At 37.8% G+C, this 19,122-nt stretch overlaps 1 protein-coding gene across 1 annotated transcript in view; it reads right to left on the bottom strand.

Annotated features, from left to right (window-relative positions):
* LOC142337992 (uncharacterized) overlaps positions 1-19,122 on the bottom strand; it is a 188,544-nt gene that overhangs the window by 126,204 nt on the left and 43,218 nt on the right. The window contains exons 4-9 of the mRNA XM_075387626.1: positions 10,294-10,441; positions 9,401-9,574; positions 8,342-8,562; positions 7,494-7,671; positions 6,869-6,943; positions 3,279-3,380 (exon numbers count right to left, since the gene is read on the bottom strand). Coding sequence (XP_075243741.1) covers positions 3,279-3,380; positions 6,869-6,943; positions 7,494-7,671; positions 8,342-8,562; positions 9,401-9,574; positions 10,294-10,441 — 898 coding nt within the window. The remainder of the gene's footprint in view (positions 1-3,278; positions 3,381-6,868; positions 6,944-7,493; positions 7,672-8,341; positions 8,563-9,400; positions 9,575-10,293; positions 10,442-19,122) is intronic.

Here is a 19,122-nt window from a genome sequence, read left to right as displayed (position 1 = left end):
ACATCCTGCTAAAGATAATCCTAATAGAGTTGATAATTATAGTAAACTTGAATATATTTATGGGATAAAATTAACAAAGCTTCCACCTCCTTGGGGAACCAAGACCCGAGGTCCTTAAGGATATAAAGATTTACAGAAAATACAAGAGTTAAACAAAGATAAAGTATTTTTTAATGTGTTTAATCTAAAAAAAATAAAACTGTTAATCCTGTTTTGATCAGTCATAATGATCCTAAAGGATGTAATATATTATACTGGAATAATCATTATTTACTATGTAAATATGTATCATTTTTATTAAGGTCATCTAATCATAAATGTTATGAATGTCTAAAATGTTGTGTGTCACTTCGAACTGAAGATGCATTAAAAAAACATTTAGATATGTGTAATAATACTGGATGAAGAAAACTCCATGATAATGACTATCTAAAGTTTGATAAGTTCCATTATAAGAATAGAGTACCATTTGCTATGTATTATGATTTTGAATGTATAATAAAAAACAGAAAGCACATTCCCATTGCTTGTGGGATATATATTAAAAGTAACTATCCTGATATATAAGAAGATAAGTATGAAACTTATGCTGGGGAAGATCCACAAAGTGGCGGCTCGACCGATGTAGTTGATTGGTCTATACGTAAGATGAGCTATTATAATAAATTAGTTAAAGAGATATTTAGTATAAATATTAATTGAAAGAAGTATTACCCCGTTATATATAATTTGCTATTATTGTGATGAAGAAATGGGAGATGATATTGTTAGAGATCATGATCATCTAAATGGTAAATTTAGAGGATATGCTCACAATAAATAAAACCTTCAAGCTAATTTGTACCAATATATGCATTCAATTCTGCTAATTATGATAACCACCTGTTTATAACTGAACTAGCAAAGAAGATTAACTTTAAAGTATTAACTAAAACTGATGAGAATTAGAATTGTATTGATATGGGATATGCTAAAGCATTAGATATGTTTAGGTTCTTCCATCCACTTAGCCTAGATGCTATAAGTAAAAATTTGAGTGATAAATAGTGTGTGACATTAAACAAACATGGGTTAGAGAGACGTAAAGGCATATTCCCATATGAATGGTTTGATAGTATAGATAAACTTAATGAAACATCATTACCACCTAAAGAAGCATTCTGTTCTAAATTGAAACAAAGTGGTATTACAGATAAAGAATATCAGCAGGCAATAGACTGTTGGAATAAGACTGGATGTAAGTCAATAAAGAATTATATGATGTTATATCTTAAAACTGATGTAATATTATCAGTGGATGTATTTGAAAAATTTAGAGATAAGTGTTTAGATTATTATGAAATAGATCCTTGTTACACATTTTCTACTCTGGGATTAAGTTGGTTATCTGGAATGAAATATACTAATGTTAGACCTAAATATTATAAAGAAAATACAGTTAACATTTATGATACAATACAACATGGTATTACAGGTGGGCTAGGTTCAGTCTTAAGTGATTGTCATGTATAATGTAAAAATAAACAAATAAATCCTGCGTATACTGGGAAAGAGAATCATTTAAAGTATTTAGACTTCAACTCATTGTTTGCTTCTGCAATGGTGCAAGCTTTACGTACTCGAGAAATCAAAGTGTGTGATAACAAAAGTTACACTAGATCTGGTTCTAATATTGATTAAAATTATACCATTGATATAAAATTTAATGATGAGTTGAAATAGAAAACAAAGAAATGTCAATTCCTTCCGGAAAAGGCTAAAGCTATGATTGAACAGTTTACAGATTATCAAACAGAAAATAAAAAAAGATATAAACCAAATGAAAAGGTGATGCTAAAGTTAACAGATAAGGAAGACTATGAAATAGATGGAGAGATGATAGATTGTTATTTGGATAATGGATTAAGATTTGAAGATATTACAATTAAGCAAAAGTTACAATATAGTAAAAGTGAATGGTTCAAGCCTTAGATTGAGTTTAATATTCAGAAAAGAAAAGAAGCTAAAGCTATGGGAGATAAATTTATTGATGTATTCTTTAAGTTAAGTAATAATGCCTTCTATCGAAAAACAACAGAGAATGTATATAATAGACAAGATGTAGAGTTATTTGCTGATGTAGATAGATATGTTAAATTAGTAAAATATGTTAGTTTTAAATATGCTGTAGAGTTTGATGATGATCTGGTTGGAGTTCATAAAACAAGGAGTAATGTTAAGTAAGATAAATTTAATTATATTGGTTTTGTTATATGAGAGAAAGCTAAACTGTTTATGCATAAAGCTATATATGAATACTTTGAGAAAGTGATAGATTGCACTAATCAATATACAGATACTGATAGTATATTTATAAACATGAATTTTCCATCTGATAGTACTATAGAAAGTGAAATGAATAAGATAAGTGAAATATTACATAACTCAGAGTTGGGTAAAATGAAAGATGAAATACCTAATGATACTATTATAGAAGCTTGTTTCCTTAAAGCAAAAGCACATGGTTATCGGTTACACATCAACTCTGTTGATAATACAGTTAAAGGAGAAGAAGAAAAGAAGTTAAAAGGAATAACTGAGGCTATAATTAAAAACCAAATTAAATTGGAAGATTATACTAATGCTATATATATATATATATATATATATATATATATATATATATATAGGTAAAACTAAGATTTTGACTAATTTTACTATTGATAGTAAAAGGCATCATTTAGAAACTAAAGAACAATACAAGATAGCTATAGATCCATCTGTTGATAAAGGCATTAGAGATAGTAATGGTAAATTTTGATTCTATGAGTCTTAGGTCATGCTTAACCATTGTTAAATTATTAGTAAAATTATAATTATTAAGTTAATAGTAGAATTATAATTATTAAATTAATAGTAGAATTATAAATATAATATTGGTATGAGATTGTATATATGAAATTATTTTTATTATTTTTTATATAATATTTCTATTATTATTTTTATTTTATATAATATTTTTTTTCTGAATCAAGTAAAAAAAATAACAAGAAATATTAAATTAGTAAAAATATTAGTAAAATATGCAAAATATAATGAATAGAAAAATGCATAATTTTTGTATAAATGGAGGTTCTCTCATTGATGTGGATGCTGCCACATACACATTACTTTTATGACACAAATATGAGATCTAACCGACAGGTCATCGGTAGGTCTCACGGGTCCTAGTCAAGTGATGACTAGTATCAGTACTAATTTACTAAAATAAAATTATTTATTGTTTGTGGTTTACGTACTTCGACCATGCAAGCGATGTGTCTGTCGAGAGTGTGCGAGTCCAGACTGGCTGTAACCCCCGCCGCCCAATCAGCGAACACCTCTGGCTTATGGGTCGTGCTCTAAACCAGCAGGACTATAAATAAAAATGAACATTTCTGTTGTAATAACCCAGTTTGCGGTATATCAAGCTAACTCAGTTCTAACTTCCGCAGACCTTTGGTTCAACTGTAGAATGCCTGGACGGTAGCTTCAATTCTTCCAAGCTCTATTTTTTTAGCATTACAAAGTTAGCTAATACCACAGTTAGGTAATTACAGTGAGAAGAGTGCATAAATTTTGCAAAAAAAATCCTTAAAAAATAGAATTTGCCCAGATAGAGGTGCACTTGTTGGTCATCACACCTATCCAGATAAAATTTAGCAATGGTCAGACCGAAAATTATTAGCCGACCAAACTTCAGTCAAATTTTTGTACATACTCGATTCTGAACTCGTTAAAAAGTGACCATGATCATGCACAGCCACACAATAATCAACCATAATCAGTTTGAAGCACGCTTTTCTTACTTCCTCAGTTTTGAAAAAACACAATCAGGCGGAAAAAACTAAATGTTGTTAGAAACTTCAGACATCAGGGTACCCAGGTGTACGCATTGTACTAAAGACAAAAATTAACCGACTCTTTTCTCGTAAAATTTGAACTGTTTACAATTCTGTTATCAAATTTACCTATTCAATGTAAATAATCCTACGTTTTTTATGTACGGAAAAACATCATATGAAACAACTTCTCGATTCATTACTACTGTTTTGTCGAAAAATTTTGTGTCTGCTTGAGGGTGTGGAACTAAGTTGTAAAAAATTAAAACTGTAAGGTTTTAGTTTCCAATTATATAGCACAAACAAAAGTGCTGTTGAATCCTATTAAATATTTAATAGTTTTTTTTAGATTTTTGAAAAATAATCTGAGATTTGTATTTGATTTTTTACAGCTTTCATGATCTAATGATATTAGAGACACAAAACCAAATGTTGTGCAAAAAAAGTTCTCAAGGAACAACTCTTGCAATCAGAATAGCCACTGATTCGTTTGATCCATCTGATATGTAGTAATCGTTTACACGTAAGGTTTACTTGAAAAAACTGAAACTCGCAAAAATTGTACAAAGAAAGAAAAAAAGTTTTCATAAGTGAGTCGTAACATGAAAATAAGTCACATGCTACAAATAACGAAATTTGCTAAATAATTCAAGGAAATATAGAAAATATGGTAGTCCTACATACAATTTCAATTTTTTATAGATTTGCTTTTCCATTCAAATTGAAAGATTTTCCATTCATAGAAATTTCAGATTCTAAAAACGTAAAATCAAATAATAAATTTTTGAAATAGATCCCTTGTTCTCTTTGTAACAACAGTTCAAAGAAATGTCCAACAGATTTCAAATAAACTTTGAATAATAATCCTTGTTTTACAGACTGGATAGAAAGTTTTCTTGCAATCTTAACCGAAAGCTTATCATTAAACCTCGACATCGAGGCAGCATTAGTCCAAAAAGTGGCAAAACTCCAAAGTTGCTATTCAGCATAAAATTGGCTAAGTCAATTGTGGACATAATTGACGGAAAGCAAGATGTTGGGCACTTGTTTTCACAGCTAACAACCTAACCCTCACAAACTTAACCCATATCTCTATTTTGAACATTATTGCTCGACTATAAATAGCAATTATTCGAGACCCAATTTAGAGACTAAATTATTTTTGAGAGCAGAGATGGAGAGTTGAAAAACTGCTAAGAGTCTCAACCAAAAATAATGTTGCGTACTTTTCTGAACTTAGTCACCAATTATGATTTCTTTCCTTTCAGTCTAATTGACAAGTTATTAACTATCGTGACTGGTAGCCGCGCGCAAAAATGACGGCGTTGCCGAGGAGTGTGAATCTTAAAGCATGGTCCTCATGAAAAATAGTGAAAAAAATCATGTAAACTTAATCGAGAAAATAGACTTTTGTTACGTAATGAGGTTTTATTTTTAGAACAAATTCCATGCATTTCTCATTTTATTCTCTTATTTCTGAAAATGTGAAGTAAATTTTGAAAATTGATATCTTGCTTCGAGCTCAAAAAACTCAGCGACGATTTTAATTATTATACGAGCTTTGATTTTTTCGATTAAGTTAACACAGGTAGTTGAAGAAAGTATGTAATGATTTCTGTTTGCCTTTTATTTAGCCACCAAGCACGATGTTAAATGTTCATGTTGGCGTTTGAAAAACCTAAAGTTATTATTAGAAAAGTTTAGGAATTTGCTTTACAAGGGGGCGCAAAATATTCACACTATCATTTTTTGCAAAAAAACACTACTTTATGCATTATCCATTCAATATTTCTGCGTAACTCTAAAAAGTTGGGTTTAAAAAAGTGTACTTCAAGGTATACAATAAAAATATACTATAATGTTAATTGAAAATCATGTTCTAACCCCAGTGATTTTAGAAATTTCATCGTGTATGATCTGATAAGATGCTGTTCAGAAATCTTTATCGTGTAAGATCTTATCTGGTCTTCCACGATAAAAATTCTGCCCTACGTGAACTTTAATTTTGTAAGATCTGATGACATACTTATCAGATCTCAAAAAATAACAGTCCAATTTTGCCAAATTGTTATCATATAAGATCTGATAATTATTTTATCAGATCATACACAATAGAAGCTCACGTAGGGAAAAAAATTTTGGTGTAAGATCTGATAAGACATGTTTAATAATTTCAATACTGCCGTATAACGTAGTCAAGATCCTTTGAAAGTAAAAAATAATCGGTCAACTAACCAATTATGAAGCAAAAAATTGTTTGTTGATTCTATTTTAGCGGCAGTTTTATTCTGAGTCTCAACTAGGTACTATGGCTCATTTTGGCAGTTCACGATAGTTTTGGTCTTTGAAAAATATTTTCAGCCTAGTTTAATAATTTCCGCTTCAGAAAAAAACCCTGACACTTGAACAATATCTTATCAGTCTCAAATATAAGATAATTTTCTTTTTGTTGCTCTGGCACCTAAGTGTTTTATGCTGTAGTTTTTTGGCTACTGCTTGAAAGCAACTCTGAATTGTATTCAATTTGAAGAACATGCCATACTTAAAGAATCTTTAACGTTTAAGATCTGATCTGATAAAAATTTATCAAGAAGATGAGTCATAGCTTTCCGAATGTTTATCTTACGGGATCTTATAAGATCCTTATAAGATCTTACATGATGAACGTTTTTTTTGCTAGGGAAAATTGGGTATGATCTCATAATATAGAATTATTATCGTGTAAGATCTAACAAAAGAATTTTATCGTGTAAGATCTTAGAAGAGAAATTTTTACGGTGTAAGACCTGACAAACGTCTTGTAAGATCTGATAAGATGATGCATCCCCTTACAGGCTATTAGCAAGATGGTTTTGTCAGAAATTTGTCAGACCGGAAATTTTGAGAACGATAAAAATTTTGAGAACACTAGGGAACGGCGTGCAAATTTTGCTTCTATAGAGTAAGTGCACGTTTCGCTGTAACGCAAAATTAGGGAAATAGATTAAAAATTAAATAAATACTCTAACCGATGTTCTGGCTTCCCTTGCGAGTGACAATTCGTAGATCTCATTCTCAGTGTATTTCAGACACAGCACTGCCGGCTGAAACCACAAATGATTTAATCAATGTCAGGACAAAATACCGAATGCCAGCATACCCATTGTGACAAAATACCCAAAATATACGCAATATTTTATCTTAACGTTGTAACTACCAGAACGATTATTTCGCATAATATTTAGATATTGCAATCGGCTATGCCTCGTGGGCTATGGCCATGCCTCAGCGGCCCGTTGGACTTGATATGAAACTATCACAACCAAACAAGAGATTAAATTATCAGCTTAATTATGAGAAGACATGCCTGTAATACTGATTGCTTTTTTATAATGGGATTATTGACCGAAAAGGTCAAAGAAAAAACATTTGTATTATGGCAATGGGTATATTGTTACATTGGGTATTTATTTAACTGCAATTGAAATAGAATGAAGAGAACGGAATTCAATTAAAGCAATTAATCTGCAAAAGAAATGTTATTTGCCTAAAATATATGACTGAGACTGAGTTAGAGAACAGCATATGTACTTTATATTAATAGAACAAAGCAAAATATATATCTGACTTTTTTGTTTACAAGTTGATATAAACCTGCAGAATGTTGATTAAGTCCATGTTTGGCTCAATGTGTGGAGCCATATTGTGAAGTCCAGTAAGTTTCTCGAAGCACTTGGCGAGCAGAGACATTTTCTTGGTATTGATATTGCCAGTCTGGGTTCTGTCTGGCAGGGCAGTGTTGATAGCAATCAGATCTTTCAGGTGAACACCCCTAAAAAAAATAAAACAAAAATTGATGTTCCAAATAACTGATCAAATTTGCTACAAATTACCTTACTCGATCTGGAATGTTCGAGTTTCTGTTACGCTTGAAATCAATTATTTTTTAATATTTGATTTTTAACATTTTTTGGATATGGTAAACGTCATAAAAATCGAATTTATGTCTCAATATGTCCTCTGATGTAACTTTATTAATTTAACAATAATTTGATGCAATTCATGACCTGATCAATGCAGAAAAATGCGGTTATATTGTACGATTCTTTCAAGAAAGACAGTTAGTTTGCAAGATTCCCGTATCATTCTGTAGAGTTTTGCAAAAGTCTTGCATGATTGGATGAGATAACAGTCAGAGGTTGTTAGGGGGTCTAAGCAGGTGCAACTACTGTGAAAAAGGACCAATACTGGATTCGAACCATATCTCTTATTTGCAAGCCTAGTGTGCTACCCATTTAAACCAACTTAAGCTCTCGAACTTGGGCAGCTCTTATAACTCATTCTCAAGTTCTTTCTTGATCCTCAGGGCTTCATCTCTCTACCCAAGTATACGTTGAACAAGTAGAGCTTCTTGTCAAGCTATGTCAAGCTTATCTTATGCACAATTTACAATAGCTTGTTCTCTCTCAACCGTCTAACAGAGGTAGACTAGGGTGACTTACAGAATGGGAAGATGGAAGCTCTCTCCCTTCATAGTATGGAGCAGTTTCCTGTAAGCTGCGAAGTTGCTCTTAGCCGAGATGAGTGACGTCAGTTCTGCTATTCTGGAATGGACTGACACTGGCACTGCCCTCTGGGTTCTGCTCAGCCTCGACACTGAACTTCCACTCAGGGCACCCACTATAGCCATGAGGGTGTTGTAGTTACGAAGCGTCAGCAGAACCTGAAATACTTGTCAATTTAGGGATCTTTTCCGTCGTTTGTGCCCCCAGTACGTTATGTGCCCCCCAGTTACAGAGCACGTGCCAATACATAGTAAATCATCATGTAAAAATATGGCACGTGCGTCTGGGGGGTGCAAATAATATGCACCCACTAAGCTGGGGTTGGGGGACACAAACGGAAGAGATCACAATTTAGAACTGAATATTATAATTTGCTGTTTATTTTGATTTGTGGAAGTACAGGTTATGTGACTCTGATAAAATCACTGAGAAAATTTAGCATTAGTTGAGAACCGCGTAGGCGGGTACGAGGTACCAGAACTTCGAAGTGACTTGAGCGAAGTCACGTAAACTTGATTGAAACATGCACGTACAATTTTACTCTTGAGATTACGCAGTCTAAAATTCGTATGTGAGCATTTGAATCATCATTCAAATGTTTCACGAATAACCTAAATAGATATTATTAACTTTCTAATCATAATGTATTGGCATAAAATAGCTTTTGTTTCTATTTCGACACACTTATTGTTTGCTATTTAATAAAAATTAAATATTTTTTGTAAATGGCCTCTTTTTAAACACTATACAAATAAAAATAAAGCTCGTTAATAAAAATTAAATATTTTTTGTAAATGGCCTCTTTTTAAACACTATACAAATAAAAATAAAGCTCGTTAATGGCTGCAGGGGTGGGATACTTTGCAGGAAGTTTGAGGATAATTTTTAACCCTCAATGAATATGGAGTTTTTCGTGATTATTTAGGTTATTACTAGATTGTTACTTGAATGGTGCCATGTAGATAATTCAGGCTAAATCATCCAAGAACCGCTTACATCAGCCACTCTTTGGAACTTGGCGATAGTATCTGCCCTCTCTTTGGGTGTAGTCCCGGCCAGAATCATGCATTGGATCCAGGAGCAGAGTCCGTTGAACTGGACTATGGATCTCTCCAATCGCGGACTGTCTGTCAACTTCCCAGTTAGAGTGTAGCTCTTGTACTCGGAGAACTAAAGATATAACTGTGCGATTGACTCTAAGCACCCAATTTGATGTTGCATGCAGACCGACGCTAGCTATGATTAGCGCACAGCTGGGCATCGTGTACCCAAATTACGTAGTCCGGAAAAAGTTTCCGGCGCCCGAAAAATCTGGACAATGGTCTGGAACTCGTCTGCTCATAGGTTACTTTGCTCCGGGACGGTCCGATCAGAGGTCGCTAAGATGTTGGCATCCTCAAACTGGGCATCCGTACACTAGAACTTATCCTGTTCATCAATTCTAGAATAGCGTCACAATCTATTAAATTGAAACACTTGCAATTTGATTGAAAACACTAACGTGCACATTTTAAAATGCCAAAAGTCTGCAGTGCCAGAAGTTAAAATGCCAGAAGTTGCTACTTAGCAAGAATTTGACTTCCGTTGACTTCCGTCATTTTAAAACGTGCGCTTTTTGTGTTTTAAGCATGGCTACGTTACTCTGAAGAAGTAACTTTGAAATTCTGACTTAATATCTCGAGCCACTTCGCGGTTCACGATAAACACCAGAAGTTCTCAGTGACTTCAAGCAGAGACACGTAACTATTACTTCAATATCAAAGACTTTAGTTCCAAAAAACACCAACAAGTAAAAAATATATATGGTCCTAAACTTTTCAATGGTATAGGGTGAGAAGGAGGAGGAGGGGTCTTCGGGTGGGGTGTTGTGGTTAGTGGAAAAAGGTTACCGATATTCTTCGAATAGCTTTGAACTCCATGTACGTGAGTTGTTCAGCCAGTTCCTTGGGTTCTATGTGTTTGAACACGAGAGGCACTTTCCTCTTCCTCTTAGCCTTGTGTCTCACTGACATCTTGTGCATCCAGTCATATGAAGGCCTAAAAAGATACAGATAAGTCATAGCAGATAAGTCAAATTGTTGTCGTGGAAGTATCAAGGTTGATATAATTCTTGTTCAGATGCGGATGACGTAATGATAAGCACCAGCAGTCTCAATCGGCAACTCCAACCCCCACCCTACTCCAGAAGGGGCTACAGGTCCCCTCCTCCCCCTTCAGAACCGAACAATTCGACTGCCCAAAACTCATCTCCACATCAGTCTCAGGGTCAAACCAGGTCATCTCGAGGCCAAGCTGTCAACCTCAACCGCGACCCGACGAGGTCAGACCCGCCACCATACCCCGGTGCACTTGTGATTGGCGCTACAGTCAGGCCAATTAATACTTCATAAACAATCCGGGATCTTTTGCCTTTGTGCCCCCCCCCAGCTCAGTGGGTACACATTATTTGCACCCCCAGACGCAGGTGCCATATTTTTCCGTAAATGATTTACCATGTAATAGCCGTGCTCTGTAAATGGCGGGAGCATAACGTACTGGAAGGGGGGACAAACGGAAAATATTCAGGCCATCCAATACTTCATAAACATATTCGGAATTTTAGATTATTGCAATGCCAATTAAATTCTGGTAGTTGTTTGTCACATTGTTTTGAATTTTACGCGTCTGCTTCCTTTGACCCAACAAAAACTACCATTCCATAAACTACAATTCCACTTAGATGAAGTCACCACAAAAAATGTGGATCGAGAAAAAATGTTACCGAGTAAACTAAATGAGCAGTCTATTTAAAGAGCTATTTAAATAAAGCGAGAATCTATCCAGCGAGAAACTTTATTACGTCATAATCTCTTAACCATGTAAGCCTTACAAAAAGATTAAATGCACACAAAATACGTTCTATTTGGCATAGAAAGCTCGGAAAAAGTTCGTTAAACATAATTTTCGTTGAGCCTACTAATATACTGAATCGATTGCGCTCTTTTTAGGCTTAATATTTTTATGTTTCGAAAACGTATCGGTGACCAATCTGAGTCGAAAATCGACTCAGACAAAATACCTGCTAAAAAAGATCAAGCTAGATTTGCCGGGCCATTGAGAGGGGCCTTTGGCCTTTATGCGTTGTTGGATACAGTTGCTGACTTCTTGAATAACTTGAATAAAGTTTCGATAGTCTGATTATTGAATTATCAGCTATATTTTTGGTGCCGCTCCTTACAGAGCCGCCTTTCGTTTAAAATAAAAACGCTCGTTCGACCGAATATTTAGCCTCCCGGAGTCCGGGCTTATTATTGCAATAAAATTATTAAATAGTTGCATTTGACGCTGTGGAAGTTACGTTAATTATAAGGAGCTGCTTTGATCATAAACTATTTGAGCTCGAGTTTGGCTATACATGAAAGTACTTTTTCAACCAGAATGCAACAGAATACGTGTGCCAAATTGAAGTTTCAGGGTTTAAATTTTCACAATCATACAATTGTTCTAGATTATTTAAAGTGCAGTGTCTTCCTTGGTCTTATAAAAGCTAGTATTTTTTCAAATTAGATATTTATTTACTCTGAGTTTGTTATAGTTAAAAAAGCGTTCGAAACCTATTTACTCCGATTTATCTCACATTGTTCTTATTTATTTCTCGCAATTTATATTCGTCGCAGTAGACTGAATTATAACAGCACGTAAATTGGGTATAATTGTAACGGTTATTGGACGACAAATTAGACTGTGCTTTGGATCTAATACGAAGAATACAACCTCAATTAGTGGAAAAAATTTTGAGCAAAGTGGTGGACTCTGTGCCTGATCTATGTGCGGACCCTTTGTCCTTTGTGCATCAACCTCTCAAAGCTGTACGTGATGATGGCGTTGGAAAAGAGATTCACAGTCTAAGACACGAAAAAAAACTGTAAGACTCGACAAAAAAAAACTTGGTTTTGATGCATTAAATTGATTACTTATCCGGCAAATCTAGGCCCCAATTCCCATTTCCTAACCCATATAACAAATTTTTTTGAGTTCACCTCTCACCGATAACCCACCCCCATATATTTTTTTCCTTGAAAAAACATCGAATTTGAAAATTTTGGTCAAAAATTTGGAATTGACCAAATCGGGCAAAATACTAGTTACTGGAACGGGTAAAGTCTTATACGAAATAAAATCACGCGAAGCAAGAAAAAAAAAATTTTGAAAAAATTGACCAGATTTGAAAAAATTGGGAAAAAATCTATGCAATCACTCTAGCATACTTATATAGTAGTTAGATAGATTAAAACGTTGTAAAAAACAAGTTTGGTCAAGTTTTTCAAACTTCACAAAAAAAAGAAGATCAGGTAACTGATTTTTTCCCTCAAATAAGCGCTTATTCTTGGTAACTCGTGAAAATCGTGCCTTTAACATCAAGGTTCGGAGTTTGAGCAAAGCTCAAGTCAATTATGTTGTAAAAAACCTTATATGGTTTTTATATTAGCTGCAAGTTCACTGCATCACGCCATAAAAACCTTGCCTCAAGCGTTACAAGACCATTATAAAAAAGGAATTTACGCATTACCGGGTCTGAGTTTTAATCCTAACGCTTTGAAAGTCCGAAAAACCGCGCAATTTCAATTGAGTCACTTCTTCCGTGATAAAAAGAGGCTAGTTATATGGCATGATGTGGTGAACAATTCACTGTCCCGTCATCGCAGTAACAACAATAAGCCTTTAACACCTTCGCAGCTTATTGAAGTGCTTGAAAAGTATCAGGAGCGCATAGAAGCTATAGTGTATTGCCCCAGAGAGGGAACTCCTAATATTTACAATCAGCTCAAGCGTAGTACTCCAGTTACCATCCATTTAGTGAAAGACATTGTGTCTAAACGTAAACAGAAAGATCTTAGCTTACTTAAAGAGTACAGAGCATTACACCAAAGGCCTGCGCTTGAGCTGAAAACACTCACTATAGTCTTAGCTCATAAGAACAACCTCCGGTCCTTGATAACACGCTCCCGACCGAAGAAACTTTCAAAGCGCCGTCGTAAAACGCTTCGCACCCGTCATGCGTTCGAGGAGGCGGAACTCACACAAGCCTTTGATAACCTGAATGTCACTTAGTTTTGCGCTGTTGTGGGAGTCTACCCGCTGACTGGCGGTGTGACTTAGTTAACTCACGAGTTACGGGTTAGTTTGTGGTTGGTTCTTTCCGATAGCGCTTTACTAAACGTTTCGCTCTCCCCATTCTTCGAGTTTTTCACTACCGTCCGTTTTCCGCAGGTTATCTGGTTTCATTTTCCGCTTCCGTCCTTTTGTTTCCGTGCCACTTTGTTTCTTTCTATCCCCCCTTTATTTGTTGTATGATGTAGTATGTTGAGTTTTTGCTGTAGTAAAATTTCTTTCTGCTAGTATGCTGGTTTGTTGTTTAGTCTCGTTTCTTGCTAGGGTGTGACTTAAGTTCATTCTAGAGTTACGGCTGGTTTGTTTCGTGACTTTCACCACACTGGTTTGCTAGCAATTTGTTGTAGCTTTATTAATTTTTGTAGTATGCAGTTTTGTTGTCTGGGTAGGGCGGTTTGCTAGGGTGTGACTTAAGTTTGTTCTGGAGTTACGGCTAGTAAAGTTCCTGACCCTTTCGACTTTTGGTTATACTACACTGTTGCCGTAAATTATTTCATGTTTGATCTTTTGATGCCGTTGATAAAGCCCCCATAATGTTTTGTGCTAGTTTACCAGGCAGTAGCTCCTCTCCTTCTTTCTAGGGTGTGACTTAAGTTTATTCTGGAGTTACGGCTAGTTTGTTTGGTTGAGTTCGTTGCTGTGGTCTGCTAGCATTGATCTTCCCGCCTCCTCGCTTGTGGTTTACCGTCTCCCTCCCGTGCTATCTCGGCTTCCCGTCCCGTCGCGCGCTACCCGCTCGACGTTCCCTTCTCCTCCGTACCGTTTTCTCGTCTCGTCGCGCGCCATCCGCCCGACGTTTCCGCCCCGCCCCTGCCGTTTTCACGTTTCATCGCGCGCCATTCGCCCGACGTTTCCGCCCCGCCCGTGCCATTTTTCGCTTCGTCGCGCGCTTTTTGCCCGACGCTCCCGTTTGTCCGTCCGGTTTCCCGTTGCGCCGTGCGTTACTCGTTCGGCGTCTCTTCCCGTCCGTTCCGTCTCCCGTTCTGTCCCGTTTCGCGCTTCCTGCGCACCGTTCTTTCTTTCTTTCGCCGGGTACCATTGTACTCGACGACCATCTTTGCTCTTTGGCGGTTTGCTGGGCAAACCGTCACACTAGGGTTCGGTATAACCCATTTGTGTTGTGTTGTTGCATGTGTGTGTACTTTATATTAGTACCAAATTAAACTTGTGGTTCCTGTTTTTCTTAAGATCATGACAACTTTGCAGGACAAATTCAACAAACTTTATAGTGCGAGGGCAAAATTAGAGGCTGAACTTAACAACATCTATGGTGAAATTAACAATGCTGTGGATAAGCAAGATAGGAAAGTTAAGATCGAACGTCTGCTTGTGAAGTGCAAAGACGCTTTTATTAGAGTAGTTGATAAAAATGAAGAGCTCTTTGATCTGGCACAAAAGACTGAAAACCCAGATGCTGCCTGTAAGAACCTTGAAAAATGGTTAGAGACTGTAACAAAGAAAACTGATGAGTTCATTGCTGCTGCTCGAGGGTATATCAATTCGGTCCATGACAAAGAGACAGCAGAGCAGTATACCTCTCACCATTCAAAATCAAGTTCACATATGACTTCCTCAAAAAGATCAAGTCAGCGTCAACGAGACTTAGAACTATCAAGACTCAAAAGAGAGGAACTTGAGAAACAACATGAAGCAAAGCTTCGCATTGCTAGACAGCGTCTCGAAATTGAAAAACAAACGAAATTGCGGGAATTGGAAATTGAGCAGCTTGAGGAGGATCATCGCAAGGAAGTAGCTGCTGCAGCCCTTGAGGAAATTGAGTTGATGACAAAATCAGCAACAGACGGGTCTGATACAAGCGAAATGAGTGGGCTCTTTACCGAAAGAAGTTCAGTTAAGAGCAAGAAACTTGTTCAAGATTGGGTTAATTCGTCACCGGCCGGGAACATGGCAGATGTTGCAAACGAACCGAGTTTGCACTTTTTTGGTTCCATCGCCCAATCCAACCAAGCAATTGTCCAACGACCTTCTTCAGCTCAACTTCCAAAGTCACACTCTAATCTCAATACTCATGGTCAAGTTGAGGCTAACATCAACCTCCCTGTCCATGAGCCGCAAGAACCAAGTACTAGAACCAATGTAACCAACGATGCACATGTTGCAAATAACATCATGCAAGAGCAACGACAGCCTCAATATACGCCTCCATCACCACCAATAAACTTTGGTATGCCTACTCAACTAAACGCCCCAAACACAGCCCGACAACTGTCTCAAGCAACAATGCACTTCGATGGTTTACAGTTAGATCATCAATTCCCTCGCAGGGCGAGCATGCCGGGACAGTTGAATTTAACCAGCCCTCGGCATTCACCTCCTTTAAATGCACTCGCTAATGCTCCGCTAGCACTTAATCCGCAACAGGCACACATAAATGTACCAGCCCCTCCACCCCCCGTTCCAAACCCCGCACCACCGCATTTTCCGTTAATCCCACCAGCATTCCGATTTCCTCCTTCCCCGCCACAAGCACTCCCACTACAAGCCACTAACCCCGTGGCGAATAATATCAATCTGTTACCCCATTCTCCGCCTGCACCATTGATTTCCTCCGCAATTAATTTCGTACCTCAATTAATTCATCCACCACCTCCACAAAAGAGTTTTCAGCCCCAAAATTTTGTACCCATAACCCACGCACCTCCCGCTCCTCCAGATCCAAATGTCTGGCGTTTTCCGGCAGCAGTCCCAGCTAATGAAGTACCACTTGAACGTACATCTGCAAATTTATACACCGTACAACCGGCCCCGCTAATCAACCCTCATATATCTACATCGCATCGCTCCCCTCATGTACAAGCAGCAGCAGGCGCTCAAAATTACGTAACATCAGACTTCATGCAAGCGAATCCATTTAGTTCTTCCGCAGGTACCGCCCCCACCTTTGTCACTCCGATCATTCCGCCAACGCATGGAGCTACCGTTCCGAACCCGTTGTGTTGGGGTGGCCCGCCGCATCCCACACCTTCGGCTCCTTCTTTGGACTCTGCGGAATTGATAAAGCAGTTGGCGGACGCAATTACTTGTAAGAAGAACGATCCACTGCCCGAGTGGAAGTTGGCACAATACAATGGTGATCCCCTGCAGTGGCACGAATGGTTCGGGCAATTTAAAAGCGCCATAGACGCACAGTCCTTGACTGATGACGTCAAGTTAACATACTTAAAAGCCCTTGTAACTGGAAAAGCTAAAACCGCCATCGCTGAGTTCGCATACTGCGGTGTAATGTATAAGGACGCACTTAAGACACTCGAACGTAAATTTGGCCAACCACAGGCAGTAGTCAGTGCACACTTAGAAAAACTCAGCTCTTTTCCACCACTAAAGATGCACAATAGTGATAACATCATAAACTATTCTGCAACAATTTCAAGTCTTGTTGGGGTCTTTAAATCACTTTCATATGACGCAGACCTTAAGAGCGCCTCACTTCTCAACACGGCTGTGCAAAAATTGCCGCCCAATCTGAAAGAGTCTTGGTCACTCTTCACAGTGAAGAAACATTGGGTTAAGCCAACACTCCTTGACTTCAACGATTGGTTGAAGGAGAAGGCCGAGGCACATGATTTAATGAAACAAACTTCGTCGAAAGCAAGAACTGAGGATAACACCAACTCAGTAGTAAAGACCAAAGTTGCCTCAAGAACTTTTGCTGCTAATACACAAACTAAGTGCACTCAGAGACCAGCCTCAACATCGGCAACGCCTGCAACCCCTCGCTGCATTGTGTGTAAAGGTATCCACCGCATCTGGGAGTGTAGGGTATTTAAAGAAAAGTCTCCCACTCAGCGAGCAAAGGTAGTGGCTGAAGCAAAACTGTGTTTCTCATGTTTGAGAGAAAAGCATATGTTCAGGCAATGCCCAAACCCCAGGAAATGCAGGAAGGACGGTTGCAACAGCTCCCATAATACTCTTCTCCATGGAGCTGAGAGGGTTTATCCATCAAAATCCCCTCCAAACAACAACAATAGTAATTCTAATGCTGGCGCAAATCAAAGTAAACTCCCTAGTGTCCAATCATCGAGCAAGACCACCACTTTGTCATCTGTGAGTAATGTGAAAGGCCTCCTTCAGGTGACTGAATTACAGTTAAAGAGCTCTACCGGTAAAGATACCACGGCTTTAGTTTTGTGCGATACCGCTTGCAGTAACTCTTGGGTGTCCAATGATCTTTCAAATAGACTTGGTTTGCACGGTACAGCATTGAAACTAACAGTCAAGGGTATAAATACCGAAGAGGTCGTAGACACTGAGTTAGTTGAACTAATTGTAACACCACGCGACAACCAAGCATTTGAACCATTTAAAGTCAGCCCTTACGTAAAGGACAATTTGAATGTAGGCGCCGATGTCATTAACATTAAAACACTTCAGGAAACATACCCGCACCTAGCAGTTCTAGACCCAGTTACATATTGCTATGGAAACATCGAGATGATACTTGGACAGGATGTGTATCATGCCATCCGCCCGTTAGAGTACTTCGCTGCCGACGAGAAGTCCTCGCCCTTCGCTGTTCGCTTGCCCATAGGTTGGGTTCTAAGCGGCCCTCTACCGTCGTCTTCAGGTTTAGTCTCGACTTGTTTCAAAGCTAATTTGGAGCAGGATTTTGAACTCGCTAGTCAGGTAAAATCTTGGTACGACATGGAGTCGTACGGCGCACTTAAGCAAGTAGACCCACGATCCGCATCGGATGCACGTGCGCATGAAATTCTTGAAAACACCACCGTGCATAATGGAAAAAGGTACGATGTCGGAATGCTATGGGCTGAAGATAACATCGAACTGCCCAACAATTATTTCTCAGCACTTGTTCAATTAAAGTCTTTGGAAAAGCGGCTAACGAAAGATCAGACATTAAGGGAAAAATACTCGAATACCATCAAAGAGGACTTAGACAAAGGCTACGTAGTAAGGGTCAAAGATGCTCATAAGGTGGAAAGTCGCTCGGAACGAGAGTGGTACCTACCACACCATCCGGTTGTTAACCCGAACAAGCCGGGTAAGGTTCGTAGGGTACTAAACGGAGCAGCAAAATTCCATGGCGCATCTCTTAATAAGTCATTACTTACCGGACCTGACCTACTACAAAACCTAATCTATGTACTCCTACGGTTCAGACAACATCCATTTGCCGTATCCGCCGACATCGAGGGAATGTTCCTCCAAGTTGGAGTGTTGCCATGTGATCAACCATCATTACGCTTTTTGTGACGGGAGGACCCCACATCAAATGTTGTGGTACACCAGTATACGCGCCACATCTTTGGGGCAAAAGATTCACCCACCTGCGCCAACTACGCACTTCAGCGCACGGCACGCGATAATGCTAAGGAGTACCCAGAAGCTGCGAAAGCCGTCCTTGAGAACTTCTACATGGACGATTACTTGGACTCAGTGGAATCCCCCGAGAGGGCCCTCATTAGGTCGAAGGAATTGGTTCATCTTCTCCATCTAGGTGGGTTCAAGCTTACTAAGTTTGTAAGCAATGTACCAGATCTGGCTGACCGAATTGATGGGTCTGCTCAATCTACTGAACCGAAGGTCAT

Source organism: Convolutriloba macropyga, chromosome 4 (assembly GCF_964194025.1).
Source record: "Convolutriloba macropyga chromosome 4, txConMacr16.3, whole genome shotgun sequence".
Taxonomy (NCBI): Eukaryota; Metazoa; Xenacoelomorpha; order Acoela; family Convolutidae; genus Convolutriloba; species Convolutriloba macropyga.
This window is presented reverse-complemented; position numbering and strand designations above follow the sequence as displayed.